The sequence below is a fragment of the Miniopterus schreibersii genome (assembly GCF_964146895.1).
Source record: "Miniopterus schreibersii genome assembly, chromosome: 2".
NCBI lineage: Eukaryota > Metazoa > Chordata > Mammalia > Chiroptera > Miniopteridae > Miniopterus > Miniopterus schreibersii.
In genome coordinates, this window is record NC_138102.1 from 39,946,990 (window position 1) to 39,974,559 (window position 27,570).

General features: G+C 38.4%; 1 protein-coding gene across 1 annotated transcript in view; it reads right to left on the bottom strand.

The window, feature by feature from the left end:
* The window catches only part of GPC6 (glypican 6), a 1,007,074-nt gene that overhangs the window by 748,716 nt on the left and 230,788 nt on the right, over nucleotides 1-27,570 (bottom strand). Inside the window, exon 2 of the mRNA XM_081130061.1 lies at nucleotides 4,609-4,767. Within this exon, the coding sequence (XP_080986187.1) occupies nucleotides 4,609-4,767 (159 nt within the window). The remainder of the gene's footprint in view (nucleotides 1-4,608; nucleotides 4,768-27,570) is intronic.

Consider the following 27,570-nt stretch of genomic DNA (forward strand, 5'->3'; position numbering starts at 1 on the left):
GTATTCTCTGAGAAAATTAGGCCATATTTAAAAAATATTGCATTATTGTTGTCCTACATTATATAGATGAAAAATTATATTTTAAAAGAAAACACAACAGGTTTGCAGTATAAAAATATTATGGGGTTGTGTATAAATTATTTCCGCATTCAGTAAAGTGAGAATTCTGAGGGTGTTACTGTAGAATACGTACTTCAGAAAGATGGAAATTACTGCTGAACTTTTTTTTTATTTTGCTTTTAAAAGTGTACTTGCTGCCAAAATCTCCAGACAAATGTATATCACTAAAATACATAAATAAAAACCAAGAAGGAGAGAAAAATAATAAGACCAAGAAAAACATACTAAACAAAAAAACCTCATATTGATTTTCAAAAGTGAATAAATTTCAGCTCAAATAAATCTGAAGAAAATAAATAAACAAAATAAAATATCCTGTCAACTAAATTTTCCTGTCCCTGAATAATCCGCATTCCATACACATTCCTGAAGAAGGCCCTGCAGATGCCTGCAGCACAGAGAGGCTACCGGGCTTTGTGAGATAAGGGGAGTAAACAATATGCCTTTATTGAGTCACTAACATTTTTTTCACAAAATACTCATTTCCTTTTAATTAGGACAACTTCCAATTGAATACCATTCTGCCTTTACCGAAAATGCATCTAGATTCTTTACCCACCAACATCACTATTGCCTTCTTAAGGGAGTATCAGTAATTTTTAGCCAGTGTCCACTCAAACTAAATAAAAACTTAGCTAGAATTTCAACCAAATATTGACTTCCTATCACATTACTATTTATAAGTCTGATGCAAGTCAAGAGTATTAGGTTACAGTCTTGGTTTCATCATTTTGGTGGAAACTTGGCAAGTCATTCACCCTCTGTAAACTCCGGGTTCCTCGGAGGCTGGGCTATATTTAGGTGGGTAATTATCTTTTTTTAAGGATTAAAAAAAAATCTCCCACTTTTCTCTGAAAGACATTTCCACCTCCTCCCCACAATAACTAGGAGCAGGGCAGGCAGAGGAAAACAGAGAAATAGATGCTGCTTTCGTAAAATCTCAGCACATTCAGGGACTAGAAAGCACTCAAAAGATGAGGGAGGGATGGTGGCGGCTGAGAGCAGGGGCCTGGAAGCGCTGAGCCTGACGGAGGCGTCACTGAGCAGCCTCTGCAGAGCTGCTCACCGGTAGATAGGTTGCCATCTGTAAGGGCGAGGTGCCGGCCAGGTGTTGTCTGTTATAATTACTACTATCAGAGTGTTGGGCTCCCCATTTTCTTAGGATCCTAACAAATCAGCCCCTGAAATGCATGCCCACCATTGGGATTTAGACACAAATTCCAATTGGACAGGTCAGACAATCACAAAACACCAACATGCTAGGCAATGAAGGGGGTGCTCAAAGATGTCCCTCTCTTTTCTGTAATTATATATGATTGGTTTTGTGAACTTCTGGCTGCCTGGGTGTTTGGCAGAGGTGAGAAAGATGAGATGCATGGGAGTAATGTTACAATCAACTGCCAGTTGAACCAGGCTGGGTGTTCATCCATACTGGGGTGTGTCAGAAAAATTGGGGTTTGTCTATCGAGTAAATTGAAAGCATCTCTATAATTCTGAGGGAAACTTTTCAGGGGTCAGACCCTGGCCAACAGGGTGAGGTGCCTGCAGGGATGTGTAATGCAAACCAGAGGTGGAGATTTGACCAGAGAAAGGAGGGGGAAAAAAAACATACAAAAACCTTGTAGGACACAGGGAAAAGCACCAGTGCCAAGAATATAAACCCTTATTTTATATAATTCTTCCTAACATTTCAATTCTATGTTTCAAAAGAAAAAAAAATGCTACCGAATGATAAATTCTCAGCAAAAGAATGAAAATTTCTACAATTGATATTAAACATTTTTTTCACCTCATTGTCTTCAGATACATTTTTTTTTTCCAATTTATTGCTTCTTAGCACATATTTTAGACTAATAAGTGTATAGAGCAAAGCTTGGCCATTTAGGAAAGAAGAGAAGAATTCATATTAATATAGTTGTCATTCATATTATTTAAAAGACACAAAAACATTTAGCCAATAAAGACATGCAAAATCCAGATGACAAACCAAGATCTCTAGAAAAGTGGGATCAGAGACAGAAATGCAAACCAGACACTTTCAATCAAGAGACCCCAGCAACAATGCAAAACGGCTCACAGAATAGAAATGATTTATATGACTCTTCTTATCCCTAGAAGGTGATTCCTTCAAAGTCACCTTTCAGGAAAATAAAATTCAAAGCCCCTCAGAGGGCCACTGGTTTTCTCTGGGAAGATAAGACTGGGAGGGTAACATTCCATAACTGACCCTAGATAGTCCTCCTGTGCTTATACCAACTGAAACTCATCAATAAACGCCATGGGGAAGTGTTAAAAAAAGGCCAAGGGGAAAAACGGAAAGTTACCCAGGTGAATGCACCCCTGTTCCTGAAAGGTGACTTAGCAGCCTCACCTTCCAGGGACAAGGTTAAGTCATACAATGCACGACTGACCTTCAAGAAAGGGCAGAAATTATAATGACGACTTTTTGATTTACATGTTTTTATAATTTTTATTTTTAAGACTGAGCTCTTCAGAAGCTGAGCTCACCAGCATCACATTTAGATTAAATAATAATAATAATAATAATAAGCTTCCTTGAAAAAAATCTTAATTTCTCTCCCATTCCAGCAGACCACAGCTGCAATGAAATGTGCTGTTACTAAAGAATTCATCACCCTCTGTCAGCTCTAATCTTAGCAGAAGTCAATGTCCTGTCAAACCATTGACATAATACCCCTAAGTACATTAGCATAATTTAAAACACACCTGTAAAAAGAGAGGGAGGAGGAAGGAAAGAGGGATAGAGGGAGATTTCCTTAGTAACATAAATGAGACGTGGGATTAAAATTGTAAATTCAAAGATATTAATAGTCATTGATATGAGAATACAAGAAGTATCTGGCTCAGTCTTGCTGAATACCTTTACTCATTAAAAAAAAAAAAAAAAATCAACTCCCCAGAAAGCTACCTTACGTCTAATATTTTAACTAAACGGAATATATATTATGTACAGTGAATACTGCCCTGGAACTATTTCAGCCTAATTTTAGAATAGAGTTTTTATAAAAGCGCTAGCGTTGTTTTCGAAAGGCATAGGTAGAAGTCAGCAGTGGCAGCAGATCCCTCTCACCTGTTTTCTGTAACAAAAGATCCAGTGTCTCAAGTCGCCTCAATGTGAAGTGATACATTATAGTTCTGCAAACACAGAGTCCCTGCAGGGGCTCCTGAAGGTCACTGGATCTGTACTCTGTCAATCAAGGTAACTCCCAAGTACTCCCCGGGTGCATTCAAGGGAACAACATTCACAGTATCACTTCAAAACAGGAATTATTTTCATATACGTACACCCACATAATAAAGTTGAACACAGAACGAGAGGCAGAGGAAGAATGTGCTGAAAAATACTTGTAGGAAATATAAGTCCCATTTAGTTACATGGAAAATTTCACATCATCTTGAGAAGTGAAACCACCACCAGGTGGACCTGCCTTTTAGAACATGGGGGACTGATTTGAAAGAAATTGGTGCTGTTATACTCGTTTAAAGCAGCAATGAAGCAGAACATTTTACCTACTACAGAGAAAAAGAAAAAAAGAAAAAGAAAAAGACTGGCAAGCCTTTTCCACACTGGCTCTGTTGTGCATTGACTGGGGAGCGTGAAGAAGATGAATGGCAGTTCTGTTGCCTTAGGCAACTTAATATGACTAACGCACAAGGAAGGTTCACCAGGATTTACAAGTGTGGTTTACAATGAGTCATAGTAAGGTGCATTCATTTCTTAGAGCACTAAAGACTACACACCACTTAAGAATATTGACTTTATCCTTATAAATTCAGTTTATAAAAATCAGATTGCTTTTAAGTATTTTTCTGAGGCTCTGATGAGAAAATTCAATGCTGAAATCCTAGTAATAATGACCTTCTCACTTTGCACTTTCTAATAAAAAAGGTTTATTTAACAAATAGAATTTAGAAGTGAAGTCAATTGCATATAATCAGCAAATCAATAGAGGGTTTAAACCTTATGCAGAAAGTACTGCAACTGTGATGTAAAACGGGGCTACGTTACCGGGAGGGCAAACTCCAAAATCAAGGAGACCATGTCACTGGCGCTGAAAACACGCCTGGCTTCTTGTAAATGTTGTTATATTCCAAATCCTTTTAAATGACATTTAATTATTTTAAAGAAAAATCCCCAGATGAAAACTGAAGACAAGCTATGGTATGACAAAACCTGAATTAGAATCACTCTAATAATGAAAGATTGAGCTTAAATCTTTCAGAATAAGTCTCACAGGCAAACCACAAACGCAAAACAGCTCTTTAACTCAGGTTTTTCCAAGATATGACTATCAAAATTATCAAGAAAGCCCATGCTTAAAAAGAAAAAAAAAAGTTATAAATGTTTAAGAGGAAAAGAAAAGCTTCTGCCTTTAAAAAAAATAAAAATAAAATGTTTTTCTCATGAGACCGGGATGCTCATAGAAAAGCACACCTAAAACAAAGTAAGGTAGAACTTCCACCTACCGTCAAATTTCTTGTGCCTGGACACGAAGGTGGTGCGCACAAAATGACTCGTCTCCTCCACGAGGTTTTCAAACTCCAGTTTGCTCTGCTGGCTTAGCTTGTCTTCCATTTCCGTGGTGCAGCATGTATATTCTTGAGGACAGATTCTTAAGTGTTCCCCTGCAAAGAGGAGATAAATGACAGTATGAAATAAGGACCTCAGGGAATTCGCTGCTCTACCGTTCCCCTCAAATCCCGGGGTACTTGTTCCATCAGCCCCTCCAGCCATCCCCATGAACTTTATCTGCGCCTCAGTGCACGTAACATTTCAAACATCCTGGACTTGGCTTGAACCAGATGGTATAGTCGGAATGTCTGTGTCCCCCCGCCCGTAATTCATAGGTGGAAATCCCGGTGGTCAGGTCATGCGTGGGATTAGTGCCTTGTAAAAGAGACCCCAAAGAGCTAATTCAGTTCTTCCCTTTTCCAGTAAAAAGGTGGCATTTGTGAACCAGGGAGCAGGCTCTCAGCAGACACTGAATCTGGCCGTGCAGTGGCCTTGGACGTCCCAGCCTCCGGGACTGAGAGAAACGAATGTGCATTGTTCATAAGCCACCCAGTCTATGGTATTTCTGTCCTAGCAGCCCAAGCGGACTGAGATCTCTGATATTTGGTTCCTGCCCTGTCATGTAAAGACCTCAGAAGACCATGGTGATTTTCTGCTTTTATTTGAAATGTATCAAGTAACACCTGGTGACAAGAGATGCAGTAGTTTATAAGGGTGCTTCTTTGGAAACCTCAAGTAAGGCAAAAGACAGTCAGTCCCATCACCATAGCCTCAGACAGCAAGGGCAAGGAAAGATGGGAATTGCTCCTGTGTTCCCTGTCTGTCCATCCGTCAGAGTACATCAGCCTTTCTCTGAGTGAAAGTTGAGTGTGTTTTTAATGGCAGGTCCCAGGTGCCACACTTTCCCTCAGTTGACATTTCATGTCAGAGAGAAAATGTTCACCTACAAGGAAGAAGGCAGCGATGGGTTTAATTAATGCTTACATTAAATAGAAATGCAGAGGTAATGAAAGTCTTGTACTCAACAGATTTATCTCTGGATATCACAGGCCACTTGTTTTGACAATATGGCTTTCTTCAGTGCTATTTGCAAGGAGGAGCCAAACCTTTGCTTCATGAAATTAAAATGGTCTGAAATGAACATGTGAGTTTCCAATGGATGCAGCTCCTTTGGTATCAAAAATGTTTATCAGAGCCTCTGGCGAGAGGAAGAACAGTCCACCCAACATCTGCTAAGTAAAACCAATAAACTGCCCCTACAATCAAAGTCACTGTAGGTTATTTGAAAACCACATGTACTTCATATGGTGATTAAAATTCATTTATAATGTTTAACAATACTTAAATAATAGTATGTCCTGTGACCCTGTGTGACAGGGTGTCTCATAATTCTTCATGTAGTTTGATGCTTTAGTACTTCCTTAAAACAACCCCAGAATTAAAAAAGGATCATAGTGTGTATTAATGTTAGATTTTTACATAAATTCTTGCAAGGGAAGGAGACCATAAAATATCTATATACTTATTGTTGGGAGTATTACAGACGTTCCCCATTTCCCCCCCCTTTGCCCCTCTCCATCCAGTTCCCACCCCGCCCCAGGCCTTCACTGCACTATTGTCTGTGTCCCTGGGCTATCCATATATGCATGTAAGTTCTTTGGTTAATCTTTTCCCACGCCCCTTCCCTCTGAGCTCTGTCAGTCTGTTCCATGCTTCCATGTCTCTGGACCTATATTGTGTATATTTTTAAAAAGGAAATCAAAACACATTGTACTTGAGAATGTTAAACATCAAATTCAAGATAACAGCTCTCTCCCGGGAGGAATTAAGACTGGAGAGAAATACTCAAATTCTTTTATCTGTAATATTTTATTTCTTAAGTTGTTTGATGGATACATAATGATTATTATATTATCATCTTTACTTTTTCTGTACATTTAAAATATTTTGTAATAAAAACTTGGAAATATGCCATTGAAATGTAGTAGCTACTACAGTGTGCTGGAGAGGAGAGCAGAGGGTAGATATTAACAAAGAAAAACAAACTGCCCTTGAAATTAAGAAGCCAGCCTGTCACTCACTGCTAGGTCATGTTAGCCTATTATACATAAACAAACTCACAGAATACAAATTTCAGACAAGATTACTCTGAGGCCACGATAAAATGCAACAAAACAAGGCCATTTCAAAACTGTGCCTAAGCACAGACAAAAACAAAGTCACTGTGCCATCCCAAAAGTACCAAATGCCTCCTATCTCTGGCAAAATGAATATCTGGTACATCTTTACCATTCACAGTTTGATCTCATACTAGGCTCCCTCCTTGTTGATCAGATTTATTGAGATATCTTATTATAGATTTACCTCTCCTTTCTGCCAGCATCCAAAGTAGTTTGAAGCCCTGCTTCTTTGAACTCTCCCCCAAATCACCCAACCAAAATCCAAATCCGGTGATAGACTCCTCTAACGTCCCTCTTGTTGAGAAACCCCATGGTTCACCATGGTGTGTTCTCACGTGCTGCAGTGAGTGATAACTCAGCGGGTTCAGTTACAGATGTGTTCCTAATAGGTTCTGATTTGAAGGCACTGATTTACCAAAATGGGGATGGCTAGAACAACATAAATTTTGAAAAATGCTCCTCAGGTGATTCTGATACATCCCATTGAGAAGCATAGTTCCAAAGTTTAAGATACTGGGGAAGGAATAGGTATGGCTTTATCAAAAGCAAAGGATTCATAAATCACTAATTTTCTTTTTATAAAGTATCAAGTCTAACCAATAAGGACAAAACTCTATTGAGATTGAAAGGATAGTTAGCATTAACAGCTTTGCAGAGTGTTCCTTTTTCTGACCCACTTATAAACTGCTTTTGTAAATCCCCTTATGCTATTCTTATTTTCCCCCTGCTCCATTTCCCACTCTGTATGCACAAATGAAATGTCCATTTCTCAAGATTTAGTACATCAGGGCTGCATTCTACTTCTGAATCAGTACAATTGAGTTTACAACAAAAGGCACAGGGCTTTTGGTAAGAAAAACAACAACAGCAGCAACAAAAACTGACCAAAAGAAAATAAGCATTGTATGACCCAAGGGAAACAGCTGTATTTGGGATTTTTGTGGAAGAAACCCCATGGATCTACACTCATAAAATTAGCTTGGATTGGAGACATAATCTCCAGTCAGCCAAAGAAAATAAGTATTTTATGTCATGATAAATGAGAACCTATAGATACTACTTAATAAAACAGCTTTACACCAAAATTACTGTTTGTGTGCGTGTGCGCGCGTGAGTAGGGTCATGGAAGTATATGTAAGAGGCTGTTTTACTAATTCAAAGCAGTTTTTTACTTTAATAGAACTGAAAGTGCCCTCAACAAGTCAATTCCTTTATCTTCCTCTCTTCCTGGCAGAGAGAAAACTAGCGAGATGGAAAGACAGAGATAGACAAGCTTGGAGACAGAAAGTGAAGGGATGGGAGATTACTTAAATGTTTGAAGAATCCCGCTGTAGAAAGAGAAATCTGTTAAGTTTCCTGCTTCCATTTCTTTCTCAAATTCCCTTAGGTTCTTTACATGTTATCTATCATATGATTAGATACCCTATGAATTCAATCACAGTGCCCTTAGACACCTCCAAGGTCACTAATAATATACTACATAGCACATTCCAGTAGATCAGAATGAGAGACCAGGAACGTAGATGAGGGATTGAAACTCTAACGATTATACCTTTACTCATCAGACATTTGTTGATAACCTTCTAGGTGTGAATCATGATGCTAGGTTCATGTCCAGCCAGATCAGACAGAGCCATGCAATCAGCTTGAACAGGTGCATGCTTTCCTCGAGTACTTGAAATTCATGCCAGTGAATCTGAGTCCCTGCATTTTTTATACCTCTTCACTAGCTCTAAAATAAATGAGGGGAATTGTAGATGTGGAAAAAAGGAGCTCCGCTAGGAAGTTAGAGAATGAGCAGAAACTCAGGCACATACATTCACACAATAAATTGTCATGTTTCCAAAAAAAGAAGAAATGGGACTCTTCCTCCCTCCATATACCCCCTTCAACTATGTGTCACTCTTCACAACATCTTTCTCCAAATGCCTGCCAGATGTTCATCTTCACTGCAAGATGCTGAAGTGACAGCAGAAATGTGATTCTGACACGTCACACTCCTTCCAAGGATGGCCCTTGGTCTGAAAGTTGCCAGGAACAGGCTCTGTGAGTGGCATGGTGGGAAAGAGCAGGAGACAGGAGGGCCTCATTAGCCACAGAAGGGAGCCCCGGTGAGCCTGCTGCAGAGACTCCGGCCCTTGGCGGTGACACGCGAGGACCTCGGACACACAGTCCAAACAAACCAGCAGCAAATATGAAGGGCCCTGCATGAGTCACATTTCATGGGCTAGAGTCAGCCACACTCTTGGCTTTCAGAGAGCTATGGAGCATGGAGGGCAGTTCCTACCCTCGCAGAAAATCAAAGCCTAAAAAGTGAGAAGACAGCAAGATCTCACAAAACAGAGCGCTTCCATTTCTGAACCTCTGAATGCGTCTGATTAGAACGCAATATTTGTTTCAGACTTAGCCCTCTTCAGAGTGCATGGTCCTTGCCAAAGTTCTCTCATCCTGGAACTATTAAATTACCCAGTCAATTAGCTGTGTCAGGTACTGAGCTAAAATCTCTGCATCTTTTTATACATTGTCTCAAATAACCATTCAGTTTGTTCATCTGGTGCCTAGAAAGTTGACTGGAACTGATAATCTAAGTAAATAGGTTTAGGGAAGTAAAATATTCTAGAATGAGTTAACTTTTACCTAGAGTTTCTGATAGCTAAGATAATTTAAATTGGATTGCTGTTAGTGTCATAATAGTTGGGAGTGGCAAATCAGAGGAGAGCAGCATTTTTTAAATGCTATCTTCCAGTTCATTTCTTTAAGTTCAAATTCCCAAAACAACTAAATAGGCATTTCTTCAACATTTTTCAGTGTGACACTTTATTAGAAAGAATCCTTTCATATATTTGAGGGCTGCTCTTCTCAAGTCATGTTGTTTGGTGCCCTAATCAGAAATGTTCAAACTTTCAAACAAGTTTGTAGAAATTTGACTAATGTTCTACTTCAGTGGATTTTATCACTCAAATAATCTATATTAGTGTCATCCTTTGATGTTGTCAATTTCCTTATCAAGACTTTGGCTACTAATTCTTTTAGTTAGAAAATGTTCACTCTGCATTTTGCAAAAATAATTACTTTAAATAGACCAATAAGATAAATGTTTAAAACTGTTCCAATAGTTGCATGAAGAGGACTTCAGGTGGGAAATCCCACCTCCAAAGCTCTTCTGACCATTATCCTGGTCTTTATACTCCCTTGCGTTTTTTATTTCAAAGAAGCTGATAGTTTAGGGATGGAGATGGGCATAGAAAAAGATGTGGTCAGAATTAATAAGGCCTGAGGATTATGTGGGATAGGGGGTGCACAGAAGACAAGGTGGTCTTTGAGATCATAAAGCAACAGGAGTGAGAAAAGTTACCTTTTCTTTTTCTCACATCTAGTCTGGCTCTAATATAAAATTATTAAACTTGTAAAAATTGATCATTTTTCAACAGAGGGGGTTTCTCCTCGTCTTAAAAATGAATATATCTTACTTAATTCATACAAGTAAAATTTTGAGACAGTGAATAAAAGCAATGCCTTAAAAATGATTATCAGATACACACACATATACACATGCACATACATACAAAGAAGAACACACAGAATTTCCCCCAGTATTTGTTTAAAGTTAAGAATAGAGAGATCTCAGAAGAAAATTTGAATTGCTACAACTTTCCTCCTATATAGAAAACAGCCCAACAAAATTGTGATTAAATGCCTCAGGGACAATAACAAATCTTAAGGACAATGCGATTCCATGATCTAAAGTATGCCACAAACCGGCTGCTCAGCTTATTAAAATCTTTTTTAAAATTCTATATAATCAAGCCAACTGATGAATCTAGTATTTCAATTGATTATCCTACATCCATATAAGGAATAGTACTTAGTAATAGCAAAAGGTTATGCACCTAAATCATGGCCAAAGGTAAGAAAGAAATTATTGTTGTTCCTTGAGTTTTCCCAGCCTCTTCACCCCGTATCTCTTTCACTTGCTTGTCAGAGGTTTAATACAGCCTGTAAATAGAGTGAAAAGTGATCAAAAGGCTGTCTGGTGTCATGTACAACACTCCAGAGTTGTACTGAAATTGGACTGGAAGAAGATGGAGAGTGGAGAACCAGTGGGCATGCTTTTCCAAGAGATTTACCTACAGCTATTCTGATAAACTCAGCAGTCTCCCAAGGGGACCAGTCCTTTCCTAGTCTTTTTTTTTGGGGGGGGGGGGGGCTGGGGTCTTTTCTTTCATTGTTCAAAATATTACAGATGTCTCCTTTTTTCCCCATTGACCCCCTCCACCCAGCATCCATTCCCTTACCCCAGGCCTCTACCACACTATTGTCTGTGTCCATGGGTTATGCATATATATATATAAATTCTTTGGTTAATCTCTCCCCACCCACTCATCCCCACCTTCCCTCCGAGATTCATCAGTCTGTTCCATGCTTCTGTTCCTGAATCTATTTTGTTCATAAGTTTATTATGTTCTTTAGATTCCACATATAAGTGAGATCATGTGATATTTGTCTTTCTCTGCCTGGCTTATTTTGCTTAGCATAATTTTGAGGATTATAGTCACCAAGTTGTTTGTCCAATATAAAATTTTGATATAAGACGTAGTTAAAAGATAATTAAATCTCATCAACATTCAAAAAGTTAATTTGTTGGTTCCTCAAGACAGTTCTCTGAGAATTAAGACGAGTAAAGAAATCTTGATCTCATTACTTCTAAATCAAACTGAAAGCCACACAAATACAGAAAACTATAGTTATAATCTGTAGGTATCTGAGAAGATAAACAAAACACCAAGCCAAGAATCTCTGCTCTCATTGTAATATACACCTTTTATTTGTCCAACACTTTTTTAGCACTTCCTGTATGCTAGCTACTGTACAGTAGTTATTTTTATCATCATTTTACAAACTGGAAAACTGAATCTTAGAAAGATTAACTTAATCTTTGAGCTAGGAAAGCTCTGTCTCCAAAATTCATCCTTGTAACCACTTTAAATTGTGACAAGACCAGCTGGAGCCCTGTAACAAATGTACAGGGGGAGGGGTGTCATGGGATATTTTGAAATTTTCAAGGGAAATTCCACATCTGTGGGAAACTGCACAACCTAACTGTTGGAGGTAGTTCAAGTTTCAACATCAGATTGCGCTACATTCCTTCAATGATATCATATCTTTGCAAAGCTGGGTTTTCCCTTAATTTCCATTTTACTAGTGTCATTCTACCATAGTCATCTTCTCCTACCCCTGCTATTAAATCACAAACCTAAATTATGTGTGCTATCTTATTTACCTTTGTGGTGCTGAATGCCTTAGCATAGCTCTTGGCACATGGAAGGTTCTGTAATAGATGTTGAATTGAATGCATCTGACTCTTTTTGCTTTCTCACATATTCAATTACCATTCAATAGCACCCAAGCAAAGGTCAGTTTTATGCTTGGTGCTACAGGATAAAAACCAACTGCACTTAAGAAGCCCAGAGTCCAGCATGGAAAGATGCACCTATGTGTTAAGATCCACCTTATACATAAGCACATGATCTAGAAAAGTACAAAGTTCTAACCATCCACCCACCTCCCTGGACTCTGATAACTCTTGTAGGAACAGCCTTAATTACAGGAGCTCTTTGATTAAAATTTTGCCTACTTCGTTTCCAGGCAAGTGTCAGTAGTATTGCCTATCTCTTTAAATTCCAGTGACAAGCAGGAACATCCATATACTGGTTTCACCTATTTCTTTCATTTTGCCCTTGGCTCAAGTATCTTTCAAACTGATGGACTTTAAAACATTTAGCAAGCATTTGAGTTTAAAACGGAGTATTTTAGAGATCATATGAATTAAGGATAAGTGTTTCTTGTGAAAGTTTTACCACCATTGTATATATTATGCATGCATTGGGTTGTGATGAACAATTTTATTTCTTACAGTGTATTGTGGGCACAAAGCTTGGAAGCCAAAGTTCAATATTGTGTGCAAGTGATGACAGAAAGGGCAAAGAGCCCGCTTCCTAATGCATAGTTGGAAACCATAAATAGCCAATGTTCCTTCAGATAAGTTGGACTGATTTTAATGCATTTTTTCTTCTTCAATAATATTAAGATGTCCTCCCTGGAAGTATTCTGAGAGATGTCTAATCTTAACAATGCTTCCTAAAAATTTTTATATGGGCTTATTTTCCACTTGTATTTCATAACACACTGTCTTGGGACTCATAAGAAATACTAATTGCTAACCTAGAAGAGAGGAATTTAAGTATCATTCATTAATGTTGCCAATTTCATGCCTGCTAACAATTCCTTTGCCATGCTGGTTTTAGGAATTGCCAAAATCTGCATATTCAAATGTTCAAAGGTGTCCGTCTATAATGCTATAGTCTGAATGGCATCTTGATGGGCAGGCTTGCTTAGATCTAGTTAAGCTGCTCCGACACTGCTTGCCAAATCCAGGCAAACAGTAATTCACCAGTTCCCAGTGACCTTCTGCAAGTCATCTGACCAGAGATGACTTACATCTTTCTCTTTCTGTGACCCAAACTGCATAAATCAAACCAACGGCCTCCTACAAATTCACTCCCACATGACGATCAATTTCAAGTTTACTGCAGCTGTAATCCCACACCCGTCTTTGCTTACTGAAAGTTCGCCATTTTTACAATTGAATTTGGTGATCCTGTGGTGATATACAATAAACCAGTTTAAAAAGTGCTTGTTTTTGACCCTGATGTAGCAGATCAGCATTCTTTCTGAATTATGTGACAGCTCGCTCGAGAATTTAGTATTTACTATTCAAAGCCCACTGGCTGTAAACTAGTTCAGACCAACTCAGAAAAGGGGCCGAGGCTAGGTAAGAGTGATTTTTCTTCTCCATAAAATACTGCAGTTTTAGTGGGCATCTTTAAAACCATAATTGCAACACTGATCGTATCATATAAAGTAACAAAAGGCAAAGTGGCCAGAAACGTCGTAATCTATGGTATAGTCTATGAGTGTATATTTCTTTAATTGTCTGCCTCCATGACAATGAAACTCCATAATATCTAACCTTTTACAACTCATGGAGCCATTAATTTATAATAATTACTTTAATTCCCACTAATCATTTAAGATGGATGCCCATAGGTAAATATCACTCAGTCTCTAATTCATAGGTGAGTGATGGGAGGCCTACAAAAGGAAGATAGTCCTTTCCCCTTGGCGTCGCTTTTGCAATTAATAAAGGGCAAGAGGTCTCTTTCTAAAATTTGTGTATGGGGACCTAGACTTTAAAATGACACTACCTCAAATGCTATAATAAATTCTAGCATCCTTTCCAACCTGGGGCTTTAAAATGTCAGTGTTCAGGTGACAGCAGCATGGTCGAGCATTTATCATTCAAAATTTTGTGTAATTAAAGCTCAGCCATGGTTTTAAACCAAGAGGAGAGCAGAACCTCAGAAGAGAAAAGAAATAAAACTCCCCTGAAATTAGAGCACATGTCCTTTTATATTTAAAGGAGAAATGGAAGGCTGAATTGAATTTTAAAGAGCATACTGCATAAAGACAATTGAAAAATGTCTTGACAAAGGGCAAAAATGTTTTCAAGAAATACCTGTTTTAACTTAAAGCAAATTTCAATAGGAATTTATAAATCTACTTAACTACCAAGCAAAATAGAGACAGATTCATAGACAGAGAGCAGGCAGAGAGCAAGCAGATAGCTCTGGGGGTGGAAGGCGAGGGGGTGAGGGTTGAGGGGTATTGAGCAAAAAGGAACAAAAGAGAGAATTCATGGGCATGGACAAAAATGTGGTATTTACAGGGGTAGAGGGGGTGGGTGAAGTTTGAAAAGGCACAGATGGGATAAATGGTGATGGAAAAAATTAAATTTAATTAAATTTTTAAAAAGACAATACTTCAGGATTCTAGGAATAATCACAGTTTTTTTCTTCTTTATAATCTCTTTCTTTGGGATATTTTTCTTAGCCTTGCCTCAAAGGAGGCAAAATTGATAGTTACCTATATCCTATAATGAAGATGAAAACCACATGTAACTTTGCTTTTACCCAGCATTAAAAATTCAAATAGGTAAGATAACTGATTAAGTCAATATCATTTAACCTAAGGAAATACTGCATTTATCAGTTTGGGTCTTTCAGGGCAAGATATTAATAGAAAAAATCTCAAACCAGCCTCTGGTTTCGATGAAGAGGCTAGAGCGGGATGACATTTGATCGCTGGGGGACACTTTGCTTCAGAAAGTTAACTTCAGCCTATGTCTATGCATCTCCACATGGTTATTTCTCACTGCAAATTACTCTGTGGTTAGACTTCCTATATCAAACATGGCTGTATTTGGGGAAGATAAAATATACATAGACAACTAATAGTTCACACAAAAGCTAAAGATCCAGCTTAGTTCGATTTATAACATGAGTAACTTCTTTCATCTGGATTACTGAGTTTATCTTCTGAGGACTTCTGCATAGTTCCTTGTGTAATAAGTATTTGGAGTGTACACTATTAATCCTTGAAAAATTCCCTGAATTTAAATAATTTCTCCTCCAAGAAACTTAAACCTATCCCCTTATAGAGGTTAATGTACATGTCCCACATAATTGCATTAATTTGGTCTAAGCATTCATTTCAATGCATCTGAGTTGTAGTTATTTATAGGGAAGGCTATATTTCCATTCATCTCTTGCCACTCTCCTTAAGTCCTGTGCCAAACAAAACTATTGGCAGCAAAACACTTATCATGCTCAACTATACTTTGGACCTGGACAATGCTTCCTGTCAACACAGACAGCTATGAGCTTCTTTTCTCCACCTCATTTCCCCTCCATCCCTTCTCCTCTATCAGGTCTCAGCTTAAACACCCTTTCTGAGTCCTCCCTGACCCTGGAGTCTAAGTGAGGTATTACTCCACTTCTTAGTAACACATTACCTCTGCACAAGGTCCTGTGTTATACCTATAATGGCACTATAATGTGGGGAGCCACTGTGGCCCCAGGCACAGAGGAGCTGCCTGGGTGAGCTGCAGAGGTGCTCTCCTGCTCCCTGACTCAGACCTTGAGGCATCAAGGCAATACTAATTTAGCTTGCGGCCTTAAGTTCCAGAAAAGCTTATCAGGATATTGGTCTTGGCCTGAAGGGTTAAAGGACAGTCAAGCCACATACCAAGCCAAGGACTCAATCCTCCCCGCAAGTTCCCATTAGAAGCCGAAACAAAGATAGGCACCAACGTCAGAGCTCCTGCAAGAGGCAGGGTGTTTACTCTGAGATAGCATTCAACGGCCTTGAAGGAACTACTCAAGGGGTAGGAAGGCGGAGCGGGGTGCTATTCAGCAAAATTAACAGTGTCTGTATAAATTGAGCTGGGAAAATAAACTCGGGGCTGGCAGCTGGCAACAGGCACGAGCTGCAGCCCTCCCGAGCCCATCTTTTCTGTGTCTGTCTTTTCTTCATCCTCACCCCTTCCTCAGGACCGTTCGACTCTGCCGGCGGGCTCCGGCACTATAATGACCAGTCCATCCACCCACGTCCCTCTCAGAAGCACAGCCTGCCTTGAGGGCTGGGGCGATGTTGTGTTCATCAACTACACCCCTACTGCCTAGCTCAGTGCCTGGCCCATAATGACACTGGATATATTTTGGTTCAGCAATTAAGTGAAATATAAATGAAATGACGCAATAATTCAAGTAATAGACACTATACTAAATAGAAAACAAGGGGAATATTAGGTTCACTCAGAAATAACCAATTCAAGAGAAACACTGTTGAATTTTGGCTTATGCAGGCGATAGGCATATCCAGGAGAAGGCAGCAAAGCTGGTGAAAACACCAGAAACTCAGTCATACAAAGTCTGTAGTGATTTTCAAACTGACTGAAACTCAAACTAACTTTTAAAAATATTTAATTTTAATTCCTATTTACATTCCTTTAAATAATTCTATTGGTAATGTAACTAATGCTTGGACCATAGTAAAACTTGAGGCAACAGAAGCAATCTTTTGACTACAGATATTTGACCTATATGTGTTATCACCAAGACCACAACATTGATACATAGAGCCTAACAGAGGTGTGCTGGACAGGCACATCAAGTGTTGAGATTTTCTGAAAAATGAACAACTCTTGAGAAAAACCTCCAATTGAAGCAAATACAATTTTCTCTTGATTTACTTCATAATAATATTCCTAGAAAAATCAGGGTATATCAATAGTGTACAACAATACTTTATGTTTATAGTAAAATGGAGTTAGGTTCCAGGCTCGTTTCCCTGTAAACAATATTTTCTACCCACCAGAGAATCAGACAAGATGCTTAGAAGTTGTGCAGGATGCTGGACAAGTCTTCATTTTGGAATAATTTCTCACTCATGGCAGGATATCTTAAATACTTGGTAACTACCTACCTACCAGTTGCCACAGCTAGAATGTTCTAGAAGAGATACCTGCCCTTGAAGAGAGTTGGACTAAACAAAGTTAAACTTTTTACCTCTAAGATTCTACAATATCATACCTAAGATATCTATAAAAAATATATATGTGAGTGGAGAGTGAGCCATAGAGCTGAAGCCAGGGCACTTCCAAATAACTAACCAGCTTGAGATTTTCCACAGAAAATCATCTTTGCACTCTCATTTGAAAATTCCATTGATTGACCTCAAGCTCAACTATCCTCCCAGGTGTCCTTCTGTTGAGTACTTTGAGGTAACTGGTGAAAAACAATACTTTGGAATAGACCAAAAATTAGTTCAATTTCCCCTTTAAAGCGCCCAGGAGAGTCCAATCTTTCATACTGCACAATACTCCTAATTTCCTGGAGAAATTCCCAGAAATAAGGCAAGGAGTCAGAGGTGCGTGAACCTGTACAAACCTATTAGAAGAACATCGGCCATCTTCCCAGACAAACTCCTAGAAGTTATTCTATTTTGCTGATTCTTGGGTTCATTTTCTTTTCCAAACACATGCTCTTAGACAATTGGTTTTTGATAGCACATTTTGCGAGAAGAATCTTTAGCTACCTCTTGGGGAACATGTTCCTGACACTTTGCCCAATACACTGTGGAGAGCAAATGGTATGGCAAGGATATGTCTCATCACCTCACTGTGCAAATGGTTGTAATTTACAAGTTTGGAAGCACACATCCTCTTGAGAGTCACAGTAAATTCTCCTTTATTCTCCCTCAAAATTAATTTTGTTTTTCATGATTACCCTGCCATAGGAGAGAGACATTGTATGTACAAGAAATAATGGAATCCAGCCAGGCTTGCAGCTTCCATAGGATTCATCCTTAAACAAGCCCTGCTGGGAGACTACAGCTTAGTTGAGCCAGCAACCAGATAGGAATTTTACTTTTAAGAAGGTTCTAAGCCATTTACAACAGAAAATGAGCTTTAATTGCTCATTTCTAGTTCCTCTGAAGCACATCTTCTGCAGCACTAGCACCTTTTGCAGAATTATTGCAACTAAAATTGCACCAGGACATGGCGAGGAACACGCACACACTCAGGGCTGGCTTAAGGAAGGGTGCCCCAGCGCTTCATGCTGTGACAAACACCTAAAGATGATATATGGGGCTTTGGTGCCTGAAAAGTTGTGCTGCAATGGCGCTGGCCCACCTCCATTTTCCAGAAGTCCACATGGAGCCAAGCTCATTTTATCTTCCAGCTTCAAACATAATGACGCCTCTTTCTCTAAAATAATCTTTGGGTGTAAAAGAAGCCTCAGTGTTTAAAAGAGTGTCTCAAAAGCTAACAATACTACAGAGGTGACTTAAGTGACTTGAATAAAGGGTGTGCACAAGTATGAGAATGGCAAGCACGGATCTCATTCTCCATATTAAGGGGGGACCATGTAAACGTGTCCAAGGCTATGTCCCGTGTGGACAGGTTGACATCAGGACTGAGGCAGTCAAAGAAAATATTACCCACAGTCTGTGCTTCACACCCTGCAAGCTCCTCTCATTCAATCCTCAATCCCTGCTCCACGGTAGGTTTAATTGCACCTATTTACTCATCTGTAGAGGTAAAGCAACTTACTGCCAATGCCCACCCCTTCTAAAAACTGCCTTCATTTAGCAAACATACTATTTTCGTCTTGGATTGCATGCTTATTTCTGGTGATTTGTGGTTAAGGGGGGAGGGGGAGATTCTGGGTCCAAGGCAGGGTAAAGCAGCTTGAAGTTACCCGTTAGTGCTGTCACTAGTTATTTCAATCCCTCCTTGCCTAAAAGAATTGTGTATTTTTATCTTTAATTTTTACTAGATGAACAAAGTGAGGCTTAAGCTCACAAAACTCCTTGGTAGAGAGCCCAGAATTCAAACAAAATTAGTTTGCACTCACATGTGTGCTCTGTCATCTGTGACTCCCCCTCTCTCTTCACCCAAGACTAACAGAAGGGCCCCTCTCTCTAACTCTCTTGGGAACCCACACTGTTTTTGCCCAGGCTGCAAAGGCTTATTCCAGACTTGAAGTAGTCTGCATGCCGGCCTCCCCCTCCCAAGTCCTGTAATACACCTGGTCTCTGGGAACATACGGATCCCTGCACCAGTTTTGAAAAAAGATATTCAAAATGAGACAAAAGTAGAAAGTTTAAGATGTTCATCCTTATAAGAAATAAAAAGGAACAAAGAAATAATACTCAAGAAACGGAAAAGTTTTAGTATATCAGCATTAAGGCTTTTGGTCTTTAGAATCATGAAGGGGTGAGTTTGGAATCATGAAGGTGTACTCCAGCTTAGCAGCTGTGTGACATGTCAAGTTGGACATGACTAAATACCCACAATCACAGCACTGTAGAGACGATGAAATTGAAAAGCTTATAGGAAAGTGCCTAACTTATCACTGGCATGCAATCATACACACAGGGGTGCGCAAAAGCAGGTTTACAGTTGTGAGTACACAAAACACAGAGTTTATTCTTGTATTATTATTTATTTATCATTGTGTTATTTTCTATACAAACAACTTGCCAACCCGTGTGTGTGTATGCATAGGGACACACACACACACATACACACTCTCTCTCTTCTTTTTGATCAAAAGCCATAGATGGCAATAAAAATGTTATTCACCTGCAACTGGTCTTTTGATTAAAAAGCATCAGTGAATTTTTTGAGAAAGTGACTTGTTAACAGGTCAATTTGTCACCTGGTAAAGACTTTAAGGAATCTATAACTCAGATGCTAATGGTAAAAACAAGCCTAGGGCAGCAAGTAAAATTTGTAGTCAACCAGTGTTCTTCAAATCAAGGGAGATGGACCATCTGGTTGCTGAATTGGACAACGCTATAATTCTACACAGTCATAGTAATATATCAGCTGTGCTCTGCAAGTTGGTGGTATCCTGATAATTCTTTAACTTGCTCTTAAAAGCTGCAAGTCAAAGCTTTTTATGCTTCGTGAAAATGAAAACTGGAGCCTTCCTAGTTGGCCTGGTGTGTCTTAATGATTCATCGTAAGTGTACATACTAAAGTTTGGTAAAAGCTCCATGACGAATGAAGCCTGATACTTTCCATGTTAGAATAAGCAAGAAAATTAAGATGTCAAATATGTTTTGCAGAGGATGGTTACATTGTTTCATTACAAAGTTCAATTTAATACATTTCCTCAATTTCAGCTGATGACAAGATACATTTCAGTTTTAAAAAACTCTATAGTAATGTGTTCTTTTAAAGTCTTTGAATTTTCACATGTTTTCTGTATTTCACAAGAAATACTCAGTGACTCAGAGATAAATTTTTTTCTTTTTCTTTTAATTACAATCTGAGTAAGTTGTGAAAGGGCCTCATCTGTTAGTTGTCTGTCTTGCTAAGGAGCGGATGCCATTCCCTCACAGGCGAGAATGCAATTAAACTAAAACATTCACTATAATATTTAGATGCACTTTGGTATTTGCATCCTTTTAACTTTCATAATCATACCAGGGAAATAATCTACTTAAGTGCAAATTAAAGTATTTCCATTTTATTTTTTTCCCCTCCATCAACTAAGAGATTATTATGTAGGAAGTAATTTTGAGGTTGAAGATTAAAGTTTTGTTTAGTGTTTATAGCTTGTCCTTGGACTACCAAAGCATAGTTTAAGCCCTTTTTATACTGATGTGTGGAAACTGCCCTACTTTTACAGGGGAATGCTGTGTGTGTATGTATATGTGTATGAACACATGAATGTACATGTGTGTATATGTGAGGTATTATACAGAGGAACATAACATAAAATCATAACAGTTAAAATAGATCAAATCCAAAACTTACATAATTTAAATTGGAGAATAGTAGGTAAGAATTTCAAAGGATATCCAGAAAGTTAGTTTTTTGTTGTTATTGTTGTTGCTGTTCTAGTATTTTCTTTAGGTAGAGGTCAGCAAACTTTACAAAAGGCCAGATACTAAATATTTTAGGCCTTGTGGTACATAAGGTCTCTATCGCAATTACTCAACTCTGTCATTGTAACCTACATGAGTGCAATATGTAAACAAATGAGTGTTGCTATGTTCCAATTAAACTTCATGTACTGATACAAGGGGTAGGTTAGATTTGGCCTACTGGGTATAGTTTGCCAATCCCTGGTTAAGCATCAAAATTAGCTTATTTTAAAATGATGCCCCATACTTCATCTCCAATCATTACAGTCCTTAATAATAAACATAATTTACATTACTATTCAGAAAGCAAACAATTTTAACATCTATCTTGTTTACGTATCACAGTGAGACTCTGTGAGAAAGGCACTATTCTTATATTCCCCATTTACAGAAGAGGAAACTGAGACTCACAGAAGCTTAACTATCAGCCCCAGAGAGTCCACACCAAGTGCTAGCTCCCCTCTGCCAGCATTATTGTGCAGGCACTGTCAGGAATCTCAGTGTTTATTGAGATAATTGTTAGGGAACTTTTCAATTCTACATATATTAAATGTTAGGTTGTGACCTAGTCAGGGTGCAAAGGCTTTGTTTTCAAGAAGCATGGCTGGGGTGAGAGAGATGTCAAAGACGGTGGTGGGATTTACCTCAAGGTGGCCAACAGTAGATTAGAAATTCAGGAGAGGAGCAAGGAGAGATGACGCGACAGATCACCTGTGCTCAGGAGAGGGGCAAGCCGAAAGGTTGAAACTGGAAGGTGGCCACATAAAGGGAGTAAAGAAGCCCAGAAGCCTCCGCAAAGTAATGACGAAAAGTCTGTCTAGGGAAGTCTTCAGAGAGCAAGTGGCGTTTGACCTCCACCATGTTCCCTCTCACAGGCATAACGCTCAGGAACCTATGGCTCCCATATCATCGGGCTCTCTTAAAAGAGTCTTTGTATCCCAGACATAACTGAGAAGACTACTTGGTAAATGAAAATATTTTACATTTAAAAACCCATGAGTCTGCCACTTAGATGTAACAGACAACATCTTATGGTTTTGCCTCATCTCTCTCATGAGTTTTCCCACACACCCAAAAAAATGGTCACTACGCGAGGTAATGGATGTGTTAATTAGCTTGATTATGGTAATCATTTCATAATGTATGTGTATATTAAATCATCAGATTGTATGCCTTAAATATATACAATTTTTATGTCTTAATTGTAACCTCAATAAGTATTTATAAATATATAACCTTGATAAAGCTGAGGGAAAAAACAGTAAAATAAAAGCACCCCTCAACTGAATCCCTGAATATTATTGAAAACCAAAATCAGAAAAAGGCATCTGTTGAAAAATGAAAATGCCCACTGCTTTTTAAGCATTAATTAGATAAAAATCGCTGATTTGTGTCTTTTTTAAAGATGGACCTTCCCTAACTTTAAGGCATTTTCATGTCACTTTTTGTCATTCTATTCAACAAAAGGTGTTTATTTACTCATCTGAGTTATCAAGAACTCTTATTCAAGTACAAGGACACGTGAAAACCCACAATATGTTGGTTGGAACAAATATATAGAAAGGTCATTTTTTAAGTGAATTCTGGGCTGATATGTTAAACTAAAAAACACACACACAAAAACAAAAAAAAACAACAGCCACAAAAGTCAAATTACAGTTACGTTTTCTACAATTTAATTCCCCAAAGTAAAACATAAAGAACATAAAAACCGAAAGAGAACCAATGTGAATGAATTAATTACAGCAAATGGAAAAGAATCTATTTCCAAACAAATGACTAACAAAACCTCCACAGAGTGATTCATATCATGAAAATTATAGTCATGAACTTCAAAATTAAATCCTGAGCAATTACAGCCTAAAAGAAATTAATTTTTCCAAATGGAGGATATGAAAACTTAGCACATCTTATCATCAAGTTGCCTGAAAGGAGAGTTAGCCTTGAAAACACATTGCCTTCAAAGTGTCTTGGAAATTAAATGTCAACTAGAGAATCATGTTATCCTAACATTTTGTTCCTCCAAAGACTATATGGTTTTCTTTAGATACCCCATCATTCTTGGAATGAAAGAATAATTTCCTAAGAGACAAGATACAGTAGGAAGAGTAGTAGGTGATTCGTGCTACCTTATTAAAGCTCACATTTCCTTTTAGATTTTGGTGACAATAGTACATAATAATTCTCTCTGACTACGAAAGCAGCTAAAAATAACAGTTGAGCTCAAAGTGCTATTCATTTAAGATCCACATCTTGCTTTACAAGTGAGGGAGAGCTATGCATTGCCTGGTATGGCAGATTTATTTCAAAGTCCCTTATATTAATGGGTGGCTTTGGTCCCTGATTGATCTATTGATGGAAATGACTCTCCTCTTCCAATGAGACTGCCATTCCTATCCACCCACTCCAAATACTGCAGGTGAACTTATTATTTAAAAATTCAGAGGGGCTCAGAGACAGCTAAGTTACTAATTCTTCCATTCCATATATCAGTTTCCTCTCCGCCTGCTGTTCTGAGAGTGTAAGGACATATAAAAATGCAAAATAAATACCTATTTTGCTTCACTTTGTTCTGTTTGCTTCTCTTCTTAATTTTGTAACTAAATTTGTTCTTATTTCCCAGCACCAGTCCCTCCCTGTTGTTTTCTGGTTTTGTTCGGAAGCCTTTTACAGTTGTTGACAGCCTATAAACTGCCCCTTGGAAAATGTATTCAGGATGTTTCCAATTACCTGTGCCCCACTTCCTGGCCAAATGCTCTCAGTCATTTGGCAGAACAAGAACCTCACTACCCTCGGCACTTCTCCCTACATATTCCAGAGTGTTTTGACTCCATGATCAGATATGATGAATAGATTGAGCTCAGTGACTTTATCACTAGGGTCTTTGCTCTAGTATTTGATGGTAAGTGTAAGCCATGAGGTTGCTAATGAAACATAAAAAGCTGGGTGTGATGTGGAAAACCACAAACCTGGAAAGGTTGATAGCATCAGAGAGCTGTGAAGATTTCTCATTTGATGTGAAGTCTTCAGTCTACTGTCATAGTGCTGGGCTGGCCACTCTTCTAAAAGTCATAAGACTTTTAAGATTTCAAACTGGGTGCTGATGAATTTTTCACAAGGCAAACTTCTATAGTAGCAGTATTCTGAAAGAGCTTTTTCACCAATTTTGAAAGTAAGTAAAACTGTTTGGACAAATTTTGATGAAACCAGCTAAAAATACAGCCTTGGATTTCTTCAGGAAATGACTTACTTTGAGCCACTGAGTTCTACTATGCAATCTTTGCCTTTGTTTCTTTTATGAATGCTTCCAGCTTACAGTGATTTCTATAGATATATCATTGTGAGAGAATTCAAGTACTTCATTTGTGCTTTCCTAATAGTGAGTTTTGCACTATATTATATGTACAGTTGTTTGTGTGTCCATATTTTCTATTGCAGTATAATCTAAGACAAGACCATTTACTGCACATAATACCTCAGCCTCTCCCCAACCAAGAGAAGGGTAGGAATGAGCATGTATTGAGTGTTTATTGTCTTGGAAATTCTGCTAGGTGATTTACATACAACGAATCATTTCATCCTCAGGAAAAAACCTATAAATGGTATTGTCCTCATTTGCAGTCAAAGACATTTAAGGCTCAATAAGTTTAATTTGCCCAAGTTTCTGAATCTAGTAATTAGTAGAGATAGATCCCCAATTCACCTCCATAAAAGTTGTTAGATACATGTTTATTGAATGTATTATAAAAATAAATTTAAATGTTCTTTGTTAGCATGTGTTACTGAATGCAATTTTAAAAGCTATAAAAAAATGGTAACTGTCAGAATAAGCTAGGTAATGTTCAGATCACAAAGAGCCCCGAAGGCAAACTCACTAAGGCTATATGCCCAGTGTGGGTTAGTAGGGGGCTAGGCTCCTTAGAGCCACTCAAGAATTCAGGCTGACCAGTTTCATTCTCAAGGCCAATGATACCCTGGCTCTTAAAACTCCCATCTGGAAGCAAGAACTTCATTTACACTCACATTTCATAGAAAAATAAATCATGTAACCCCTCCTAACTTAAAAGGGAACAGTGAAATAAAATCCTACCATGTGCCCATAAAGAGCAGGATCAGTATATTTGTGAGCAGCTCTAATGACCACTGCATGAGTCTACCTATGACATGAAATACACTGAAAAGCTAAACTGTACACATCATGTGTTCACATTTCCTGCCTTGAAAGTTATTTGTATCAAGTAGCTGTTGGCTTTTTGTAGGCACTTGCCCTAAGATATTTAGAGTTTATTTATTCTTGGTCAATGAGGTTATGGAGTGTTTGTGAGCCTCATTTGCTTTGGGAGGATCTTTAAACTAAAAAGGTAAAACAGACCTTAAGACTTTCAGCAGCTGACCCTTTTCTGTATTCTGTGATTCAGTGCACGAAGTCTCTCTAAGCCCACAAACGTCTCTGGCTTCCCTCTCAGCACACAGATCTTTGCTAGACCAATCCACTCGAAGAATTCAGGCCTCTGTGGTTACTATTGGAAAGATAAATGTGCCATCATTTAGCAAAGGACTCATAACCTATTTTTGTCATGGATTTCACGCCTCTAGTAGTTGGCTAAATCATCAGAGAGGTTGATTTTTTTTTTTTTTTTTTAAATATATCTTTATTGATTTCAGAGAGAGGAAAGGAGAGGGAGAGAGAGAGATAGAAACATCAATGATGAGAGAGTCACAGATCGGCTGCAGCCCCACGACCTGGGCATGTGCCCTGACCAGGAATCGAACCCTGATTGCCTGGATTCTAGGTCGATGCTCAACCACTGAGCCACACCCGGCCAGGTAAGAGAGGTTGATTGTTAACACATTGAAGGACGTTATTGAAGGACTACAAAATATTAAGATTGCATGGAGTACAGGTTTAATTAGACAAACCTCACCTCATACAAACCACATGATTGTGCTCTTTGAGTGTCTCTAAATTTTTTTCTTAAATCTTCACTTGAGGATATTTTTTTCATTGCTTTTCAGAGAGAGTGGAAGAGAGAGAGAGAAAGAGAGAGAGAGAGAAAGAGAGAGAGAGAGAAGGAGAGAGAGAGAGAGAGAAACAACGATGTGAGAGAGACACTTCAATTAGCTGTCTCCCACGCACACCCTGCCCAGGAGAAGCCTGCAACCCAGGTACAAATCCTTGGCCAGAATCAAATCTGAGACCCTTCAGTCTGCAGGCCACTGCTCTAACCACTGAGCCAAACTGGTTAGAGCTCTTTGAGTGACTTTGGAGACAACAAAAGGGCAGGAGGAATTATTGAATAATTACATAAATCCCAAATCTGGGCTTTTATTTCAGAATCTCTCCTCTGCATTTTTAATGAACGCAGCAAAGCAGAACATGATAAGATTCACTTTGTAAACACCGACATTTACTAATTACAAGCCACAAAAGTAAAACATGGAATCCCAGCATGTAAGATGACAATGCTAAAATTGCAATTCATTTTCAAGGCAAAGAACACCAATGTGATTTGGCTAGATTTATGTTGAACACATGCATTTTACAATCATACAAATGAAGGAAGACAGAAGGTGAAGAGAACACAAAAGCTCAAAGATAAATGTAATTGGTTTGTAATCCCAGGGACATCTGGGGACTCGGGTTAGGTGGCATCTACCGAGGAGAGTAGAAAATAGGCTAAAAGCTCAGCTTCATTAGAAAGGGGGAGGATACTACACAAAGTGGTAATCTTAATTCCCAGTACATTGAGGAGAGAACCAGTGACAAGATTCACCATTACCCTAGGGAATCAAGTTCTTAATCCAGTCTAAAGCAAAGGCTCAGTTTTCCCAAGGATAAAGGCTAACACAGTCAAGCCTCCCAGCATCTGATGTAGGTCAGGCATGGGCATCTCCTCAAGCTAAATGGACACTTTGCACTGTAATGATTTTATAAATTTTATTTCCAAATATCCTTAGAAAAGGTAGCTCACTGTCCTATAAAACACATGTAATATAATAGACACCTGCTTTTTCAAGTATAGGAAATCCTTCCAACATATTATTGTCTAACATCTGGATAATGCCAGTTTGTTTAAACAACCTACCATTTAGCTACAAATTTAATTTCCCCCTAAAACTGATCCACTTATGGTAACCACATAACCTCAGAAATAACTAGTATGTTCTTCCTTTTCCTAACCAAAATTACGCCAAAATAGATTTAAGGGAAAGAAAAAAAAATAAATTTTTTTTTTTAATTTCAGGAGAGCTGAAAAGAAAAAAACATTCAAAAGAATCCAGTGTGTTAACAAAAATATGCCTTAAAGTGTAAATTACCTTCTCATGAAAAAAATTCAATTTATGGTTCAACAGAAAAATCTGTGTGCTGGGTAATCTGAGAAATCTGCATCTGCA